The 9,645-nt window shown below is 41.2% G+C and overlaps 1 protein-coding gene across 4 annotated transcripts; it reads right to left on the minus strand.

The window, feature by feature from the left end:
- Positions 1-1,771: 1,771 nt before the first annotated feature.
- On the minus strand, positions 1,772-8,495 carry LOC114800788 (arfaptin-1-like). Of its 4 annotated transcripts, none has more exons than XM_028998616.1 (9): positions 8,138-8,495; positions 7,888-7,963; positions 7,141-7,253; positions 4,926-4,998; positions 4,731-4,828; positions 4,261-4,482; positions 4,009-4,166; positions 3,749-3,923; positions 1,772-3,140 (listed from the first exon to the last, which is right to left on the minus strand). In XM_028998616.1, exons 3-9 carry the CDS (start codon positions 7,243-7,245, stop codon positions 2,973-2,975), a joined length of 999 nt encoding a protein of 332 aa, XP_028854449.1. In that variant the 5' UTR covers positions 7,246-7,253; positions 7,888-7,963; positions 8,138-8,495; the 3' UTR covers positions 1,772-2,972. The 4 variants fall into 4 exon arrangements, with proteins under 4 accessions (XP_028854449.1, XP_028854432.1, XP_028854441.1 ...); XM_028998599.1 differs by having other exon boundaries at positions 7,141-7,257; positions 8,138-8,494; XM_028998608.1 differs by lacking the exon at positions 7,888-7,963 and having other exon boundaries at positions 7,141-7,257; positions 8,138-8,494.
- Positions 8,496-9,645: the final 1,150 nt, after the last annotated feature.

Raw genomic sequence — 9,645 nt, forward strand, 5'->3', positions numbered from 1 at the left:
CCACTAGGCTACTACCACCCACATGGAGGGCTGTGCAGCTCCAAAGAAATACCACCCCACACCATTTTGGACCCACTGCCAAACCGGTCATGATGGAGGATGGAACCATCTAGTTTCTCTAGATTCTGTCACATGTGTCACATGTGCTCAGTGTTAACCTGCTTTTATCTGTGAAGAGCACAGGGCGCCAGTGGCATTTGTGGTGTTCTCTGGCAACTGCCAAACGTGCTGCACAGTGTTAGGCTGTAAGCACAACCTCCACCTGTGGAAGTCAGGCCCTCATACCACCCTCATGGAGTCTGTTTCTGACTTTTTGAGCAGACACATGCACATTTGTGGCCTGCTGGAGGTCAGAAGTGGTCTGTGGTCACCACCTGCAGAACCACGCCTTTATTTCAGGATGTCTTGCTAATTGTCTATAATTTCCATCTCTTGTCTATTCCATTTGCACAGCAGCATGTGAAATTGTCAATAAGTTTTGCTTCCTAAGTGGACAGTTTGATTTCACCGAAGTGTGATTGACTTGGAGTTACATTGTGTTGTTTAAGTGTTCCCTTTATTTTTTTGAGCAGTGTATAATTACATATTTGCACTGGTATGTGTTCTCATTTTTTACAGCATCTGGCTAACGAGTGGATGTGTACGAAACAATACGTAGGAAAATGCTTGAAGCCAGAGGACTTCATTTGAAATCGTTTCTCGGTGGTCAACGTCAAGCCACATATCATTTTTCTTTGGCCATTGGATTCTATTTTGGTGTGAATTGATAAGTTACTGTGAGGTGTGGGACCTCCAAAGCACACAGTGCGTGTGTGCAGAAGATAACAGAACATGTCCCTCCCCAGTCTGTCGGAATGCTGCCAACTCAACTTACAGTGCTTCATAAAAAAAAAAAAAACCCAGTCAGCACAACCCTCAGTGTCTCCTGTAGGGTGTCCCCTCAACCTGATTCATTCAGATAACCCACATTCTAAGACCTCAATAGTAAGAGGTAACTAGCAACTAATGTAAGGGTGCTTGTAGTTTTGTAGCCATAATCCCTCCCTACACATGGGTGTACCTTCAGTAACAATCTATGAATATGAAAATAAAGATTACTAACACAAGAAATGTGTTTTTTTGGTTTTTGTTAGATAGTTTATGGCTCTGCAGATAAGTGCAGTGCTTCCATGGTAACAAGCAGAAGAGGCCATATGGCAGGAAAGCGAAAACGCTGAATCAGCCTGTCAGAACCGTCCTATTAACCGACACAAGCCATCTATTCCGAGGAGTCCTGGGGATCTCAGAAAACTTCTTCCTCACAACATTTAGAAGTCGTGCCCTTTCCAGATCACCCACTGTTTTATGGTCAGTGAACAGGCCTGGGATTTCAAATAAAAGGATGTGTGGAGTTCATTTCAAACTACATAGCAGGTCTCCAAATTAGAACTTCAGAAAGCGGTCCATGATTACACTGCCAGGAACTTATCACTGATGTGTTTTAACAATAGCTGCTCAGTGATAAGTCAATGCACCAGGCAAAAAGACGCTTAGTCATGCCCAAGCTACAGTGACACTTTCTCCAAGCTGAATTGTTTACCCTAACAACCGTAGAGACCAAACATAACTCAGGGACAAAAACAGTGGCATCAAATAGGCAGTTGTGCTTCTACCATCTAGAATGGCAACTTTTTTTTAATATTGCATCCCCGCACTTGCATCTATGCAAGAAAGTAGCTGGTCTATAATGACCATCATGTTTTTGCATGAAGAATATATGACTGAAAGAAAGTACCTCAGAATTGTGTTTAATATGACTTGCATTGTTACATAAAACAAAGTACACTGTGCATGCAATAGTTACATTGATTGTTCTTAAACAGATGGCTGTACGACCAATGAATGTGAATGTTTCTTATTTATTGCACACCCCACTATAATATAAAACAAAAAAAGGAATGCAACATACCTCACAGGACTGAATCACATGATCTTTGTATAGGCCCTTTATGTAACAACATTTATGAAAAGGAAGAACACTGTTTTGTACACAGCAAGTACAATGTTATAAATTTAAATACCACTGGTATAAAAGATGTCCAAATTGGATCACATAATGTGGCACAACCCCAGACACACACTGACCCATCAAATGTTGTAGCATCAGAAACCTCCTGTTCAAACAGGCCCAGAGAAAAGCCCAATTAAAGCATAACCCAGTTATACTAAGAGAAAGAACCATTGACCCAAAGGGACAAATGGGAAGCCAAAGGTCATCAAAAGCAAAGCGTGCAAGAGATTTAAAGCTGAATTTATCAAATAAAAGATTACATGAGCATACATGCACTCAGTCTTATCAGTACAAATCTCTTTCTTCCCACAGTGTCATTGGTCACTTTCATTTTAACATTGGCAAGATCCCTGTTAGTATAAAATATATGTACAACAGTGAGCACCATTCACAAACCTTGCAAGGCCACGTTTCAAATATACCAATTCTGTAAACACTGACTAGTTGCAGTTGTGGTCCAGGTCATGTGACACACTGTTACATCAGGGAAGTGTCCCAGCAGCCAACAATATCCCATTTGAAAATAATTTTGGTCCAAAGTCCCAAAAAGTTGTACAAATACCATATTTTAACCATGGTGTGAGTTTTGAAGATGAAATTAACTGCATGTGAGATGACTTTTGATAGAATAAATATTGCAATATATTAGGTTAATGCTATTTAGTCCACCATTTTCTGTAATGTTTGCATTTTGTACATTGGTCAAATCAGCAAAAGTGCATCCCCTATAAACCCACTAAGGCAGACTTTGCCTTGTATAACATTTTAAACCAGGGACACTTTTTCAACAGGCCTATGAAGTCCTGAATAAAACCTGAGTGGCTCAGTATTCTCCTCAAAATATGCACATTTCTCATGAGAGGGCTCACTAAGAGTGTTTGTGCCCGTTTCAGTCTGGTAATAGCAGAAAGAGGATGAGGGCTCAAGATTGATTTTGCTCATTTTCCAACCAAGACGGCATCTCAGCTCCAGGCATTTTGAGTTTGCTGTGGAACTCCCGTAACGTCTGATCCATCTTTTGTTGGTTCCCTGCATAGAATGATGCTACTGCACTGTGGAGCAAGACAAGCTGTTTCTGTATAACCTTCACCTGCAGATAAAACATTGACAATATTAGACTCAGGAACATTTGGATTGATCGTTTGCAGTAACATACTGGTTACTGGATGTCCTGAATTCCAGACTTACCTTACGGATTACCATGATTGTGAACACCGCAGACAGCCTGTTTTACATCACCCCAATATCAGATGTTAGAGTATTTGTGTATTTATGGTAGCAAATGAAATATACAGTAAGTGTGTTTATATATATATATATATATATAAAGAGAGAGAGAGAGAGAGAGACACACACACACATTGAAGGAAATACACAGACACATGTTTAACTGAGATCAGTTGGCTAATTCTGTGATGTTTATATTAGTCCTAAGCCTTTTCATTATGGGTAACTGCAGCAGAATTCTTCTCTTACTTTTGCAATTTGATAAAGACTGATTATTATATTCTGGTCTCTTCAACTTGTACAACACTATTTTATTCAATAAACCCCTGTAATAAGATACCAGATGTTATGGAAGGTTTGTGACTGGTTGGTAGTAGCAAACCAAACAATGCAGAAATGCAGATTTGGGCAGTATTAATGTTCCGAGTTTGATTTCAATGTTGAGAGCATTCTATAATTTGTTCACCTCACCCTGTTCTCCTCCAGCAATTTAAGCTTGACTGACAGGTCATCTCTCATTTTCTCATACTTCTGCCGGTGCTGCTGGTAGAGGATCTGGGCCTGTTCAATCTTAGGAATAGTGTTGGTGTCCCGAGGACCCAGATTCAGTTCCTCTAGGTCTATGCGATAAGCATCATACTCAACCCTGCAAAAATGTTCAACATTAAGTAACCTTCTTAAAACCAGGAACTTAAAGAAAAGATGATTTAAAAAGATAAATAAATCTATACCTGGCAGTTTCATACTGTTTGATGTTTACCACGGTGTCCTCAATGGTTTTGTTGACCAACGTATTCATGCCAGAGGTGAAAGAGTTGATGGCTTCCACTAGAGGCTCCCCATTTTTAGATAAGTATTTCTGGGTGTCTGCATTGAAGCCAAATTCCTCCTGAGAAGTATGGGAAGAACAATTAAAACCAAAAGCATACAGCTGCTGCTAAGGTCTCGAGTCTCATGACGCAGTGGTTTCCATGGCAACTCACATGCAGTTGTGGTGTCTTTAGGCTGAGGTCTGCAAATGCGTCTCCCAGGAGCTTTTGCGTTTGCAAGATCTGTGCCGTCTGAGAGGAAAGGGTCTGAGCCAGTTTGGTTATGTTCTCATAACGACTGCGCAGGTCCATCAGTATTTCGATGCCAGCCTCCAGATCCAGGTCCACCGTGCGTGACCCACGGCCCAGACGTTCTGCCACAATCTGCTTGGTACACTGCAGGGAAGGAGAGTGCTGACGTTGCTCACACAGTTATAATTAGCCAAGGCATTAATGAGATGTAACACCCAAGTCTGACAGACTGCACTCGCATCTTAATACTCACTCCGCATCTCACTCACACGCATACACCACCCTCTCTCTTTCGTCCCGAGCAACATCTTGTCTGAATCATTACACCTATGCTCCGATTATTTCAGACATGAGGAGGGTCAGGGATATTATGTTTCCCAGTCTTCCTTTACCTTGTAGGTATTGATGCTCCACTTGCGCATTTTCTCCAGCTTCTCAATGGTTGGGTTTTTCAGCCCGGTGATGACTATTGAACCGGTTTGGTTGGGCTCTGGGTCAAGACAACATGTTGAATCAGAATTCATGAAAAAAAAGTCATATCAGCAAATGTCAGAAGAATTTGCAGCATCAGGGTTGGGCTGCTGTACCTCCAGGGTAGTCAGGTATGGGGGCATCTGACTCTGCATGATTAGGTGAGCTGAGGTCATTACATGGCATGCCCTGTGTGAAACATACAAACACACACTTTAATCATCCTAATCCTTCTACAGTACATGTAGAGTGATGTGACTCCAACATTATAGGATGTGTCTAAAGAGATTTCTAAGGAAGGTCATAGTCAATGACCTGGTTTTTTAGATCAGTACTACAATTACAGCATACTACAACATGAAAAGATTATCTTTGAAAGTGACGAAGAAAAGATACAGGGCTTTTATGTTTACCAAAACCCTTTTCAAATTATATATATATAAAAGCTCAATGGCTCAAAATATCTGACTGTTGCGTTTGTAAACGGAAGAAAATGAGAAAATGTTATCTTCAATAAACGTTGGCCCTTCCATAATTTAGTTGGAAGGGGATGGTTCCTCATCACAGGAGATGTAATTACTTTAACACGAACTCACACAAAGGCTGTCAGAGCAGGAAGTGCTCACTTGGGAGGCAAATAATCCCTCTCCCTGCCGCACATGCCAGAACGCATCATATCATACGGGCCTCTGCTGGGACACGTTTGGAACGATCAGAAACGGTTTTACAGAATGCTCATGGACGTTCAGCCAAGGCAGTGCAGTAGACTTGCTATTTAGAGAGAAAGAAACCCATAAAAGTGTTTGTATGCACGGGGCAAGCTTATGGGGCAGTGGTGGCCAAGAGATTAAAGAAGCGGCCTCCTAATCAGAAGGTTTGCTCACCAAGGGTGATGGTTAAAAGCAGAGGACACATTTTGCTGGGTCACCGTGTGCTCTGCTGCAGTGTTTCACAATGACAAATCACTTCACTTTCACTTGGTGGCAACTACTGAATATTCTAGTAATTAATTAGCTTTCTGCAGTTTTCTTTAAACAGCATATTTTACAAGCCTTCTACAAAAATGTCCACTCGATCATGGATATCATTATTGTACTACAAGAATCAAAGAGGTGCATGCATTGTACCTGAGCTCAACATGAAAAAAAGACAGCTAGTTAACTACCAAAATAAAATTAATCCAGTGTGACATTGTCTGTGGTCTCATAAAGAAGACAGGGCACCGCTGTAATGTGAGGATCCGAGAGAGTCGTGGTGAGAAAGCACGAATCAGATTGAGAGCCAGTATTTGTGCAACTGGCATGCGAGCACCTCGGCCCTATCAGCCGCTGCATGTCGACTGATAACCAGGCCATTGTGTGGTGCAGAGACAGATCACTAAATGACTGCGAATTTCCCAAGCACCATACCGACGGCCACATCGCCCTGTTGGACACATAACTCCATGGCAAGAACGCCGCACATGTGGCCTGCTTTCTTCACACACATACAGATGTGCAAAGGATGTTATGAACATAACTATTCGACTTTCACAATACTGCGCTTGTTTTGTAATTTTGTGTATCAGCGTAAAATGTATAAAAACGGCTTGAAACTGATTGACCAATTAAAACAGATTAAAAACTCCAACACCTCTGGCTTGTCTTGACACAGGCATGGTTTGACTTGTGGAAACTCTCTCCTCTCTGACCGAGGTATTCGGGGAAAATAAAAAAAATGCTTACAGCACCACGCTCACCAAGAAGCCGTGTGACTGATATGGTTACAGTTACACAACGCCACAGCGGGCTAGTTATCTGTACACACCTGAGAAACACATGGCAATTAGTTCGCACGCCCATCAAATCACAAAGCCACTTGTTTTTTCCTCCATTCACTCGACCTAGCCCTATATACACTACAAGTGGTGGTAGTAGCCTAGTGGGTAACACACTCGCCTATGAACCAGAAGACCAGGGTTCAAATCCCACTTACTACCATTGTGTCCCTGAGCAGGACACTTAACCCTAAAATTGCTCCAGGGAGACTGTCCCTGTAACTACTGATTGTAAGTCGCTCTGGATAAGGGCGTCTGATAAATGCTGTAAATGTAAATGTAACAAACACATGCCCATATATAGAATGCAAGACACACGCTTGACTTATGGACCGGACATAGGTGGCCAGGAGCAACAAGCACCACTTTAACTTCAGAACATGACTTAAACACAGTCCAGCATGCATCAAATTCCTGCTAGAATGCCAATTCCTGTAGGCACTTTATCAGAGCAACCACGTAGTTGACACTGAGATACAGAAAAACCATCGCAAAACGCAGCATACGCAGCTTACCATCTGAGGTCCGTCTTCTTGATGTTCCTCTCCCATTCCACACCTTGCTCCATTATTTGAAATAGAGGAATTGCCCGGCAGGGACGTTTCAAGCTCCCCTTCCATATTCTCGTCTTTCTAAGAAAAGCATCGATATTTGATTTACAGTACATATACAGAATATGCATATGCTCACTTGGGCAGAGTACAAGAAATCCCACTCATTAATATTTACATATGGGAGAAGATCTGTATTAAAAGCACAGCAGCTGTCGGTTCAGGGTTTGATTATCACGGTTTGTGAGAAATGGGCAGTGGCACATCCACCTATTTAAAAAGAAGGTGGAGGACCGGTTCCATTTCTGTTCTGGGGGATGAGTTTATTTTAATGCAACTACACTAGAATCAATCCTGCAGCATCTTTCCAAGGGAACACTTCATTTGGAAACTGCAGCATGCAGAGGAAGCTACATTAAGTTCACAAAAAAAAGAACAATCCTCTTTATTATTAGTAAAATTTAAATAGTGCATTATAGACATTCTTCTACTTCCTGTTAAAGGATCTGCTAAAAAGATCTTGGCACTGCTCCTCTGTTGTGCGCTAATAGGAACGTCCCAGTTGTGTGAAATACTTTCAGAGTTCTTTTTTTTTTTTTTTTTTAAGTTGAAAAATACAAGTTTATTAACAGTGACAGAATAAGGGCTGATGAAGGACAGTAGAGCTTTGCTGTAAAAGAGAAAATCCCCCGGGCGGCGATCTGCAGGCACCTAATGTGAAGAGGTCAAGAGGTGAGTCGAAGTGGCCTTTATTTGTGGTGATGACGTCAGATGTTTGCAGAGCGAACTAAGGTTAAAAAGACAAGGGCAACACACACACACACACACACAAATACACACCGCAGAACAATGGTGACACGTAGCCGAACTTACTTGGTGTTCTGTTTGAAAGTAGCTCGCCATGTTTATTAAAACGAGTCGGCGATATTTCGGCGGCGAAGGCTCGGCCGCCTTCTCTTACCTGTTCGTCGTCGCTCCGCGTCAGGTCTCCGGTGTTTAGGGCGAGAAATCTTTTTTTTTTTTTTACATTACGCGCCGAATGGGACCCTGAGCTTCGGTGCAAACTTTCACGCTAACTTTTCGAAAGGCCGACGACGCAGGAAGTCTGCGCTAAACTTATTAACACGCCGAGACACGCCGTGCGGGGAGACGCGGACCTCAGGAGCGAAACCCGAACTTTTTTTTTTACCGGAAGAGGACGAATTTGAAGACTTGAGGAACGCGTCCAATTCACATCCGGGACTTCAAAATAATAAGAAGAACAGATTTTTGTCGTCGTCACTTTGCAGCTCTATAACAACGTGGTCCTTTTGACATTAATCCAAAATCCAAATAATCTAATAATGTTCATAGTCATGAGTTTTAACGCCAAGAGTTTCTTGCTCATTAGCAAGGTCCGTTTTTAATAAAACACCTATTCAAGGCAAAGTTTTGGGTAAATGATTAAGCTTTAATACATTTAAAAGACTGAGAGGAAGAACTCACAGTCATGTGATGCCTGCCGTTTGGGTGGAAATTGCGCCCCCTGGTGGAAACTCTTCGCTATAAAGCCTTTCTGTAATATGGTGTAACATGAGTTAAAGAGTGAAAAGTATGGAGCATTTCAAGATCGTATGGTTCATAAAACTACCAGGAAACATGTGATGACTTTGTTGCAGATTCTTGCAGAAGTGTTGGGTTTTTTTCCAAGGAGACAAAGTTTTAGCAGGCAATTTGCTGTCTGATCCTATGCAGATATATAGCGCAGCCTAACACTTCTAACAACTTCATTATGAATAAGCATCGTTGGACAAGTTGCTTGAATTTACAACAGTACCACATTTGTCATGCAGTGCTTTTTTTGTCTCATAGGCATTTTTTGTGAACTGTGGACACTGTACAAAATATTGTACTGCCTGATTGCATTGGAGACACAACTGTAAATATTATAGACCTGAAACATATTCTGAATGAGATTAGTTTGGTAGGTATGCATTATCTTTGATGGAACACAATAAATATAATAGCTTTTTCCTTTCAACAGTAAACTTGAGCAGTTCAATGACAAATGTTTAGAGAGAATATTAATGGTGCTCTGCACATACAACTGATCATGTCTGTGAAGGACCACCTTCATATTTCCTAATCTGTGTAGGAAATATGTGTAAGCATTAAACAGAAAGAATACATGTATTACACATAATGTATTACATGCAAATACATGTAAACTGAATATCATTGGCATGAAAGTGAATGTGGATTTCTTTTCTCCCCAGACTTGAATGATATGGATTTGATAGGATTTGATTTTCTTATTTTCTGAAAGCATCTCTTTAGATCATTCTACCTTGTTATGTTGTTTACATAAAAAAGACGAGCATCCTCTATATACCTGAGAAACAATTCCAGCTGGATCACAGATGCAACTAGTTCAGTGTGGAACAGACTGAACTATTTTTTTCTTATGTAAATCGTGGCTTGTTTTGTTAT

The sequence above is a fragment of the Denticeps clupeoides genome, chromosome 1 (genome assembly GCF_900700375.1).
Source record: "Denticeps clupeoides chromosome 1, fDenClu1.1, whole genome shotgun sequence".
Lineage (NCBI taxonomy): Eukaryota > Metazoa > Chordata > Actinopteri > Clupeiformes > Denticipitidae > Denticeps > Denticeps clupeoides.

Coding starts and splice junctions, on each gene's coding strand:
- LOC114800788 (XM_028998616.1), bottom strand. CDS start 7,245: ATGGAAGGGGAGCTTGAAACGTCCCTGCCGGGCAATTCCTCTATTTCA. Junction 4,483..4,730: donor GGAGCATCAATACCTACAAG/GTAAAGGAAGAC, acceptor CCTTCCCTGCAG/TGTACCAAGCAGATTGTGGC. Junction 4,167..4,260: donor TAAAGACACCACAACTGCAT/GTGAGTTGCCAT, acceptor CATACTTCTCAG/GAGGAATTTGGCTTCAATGC.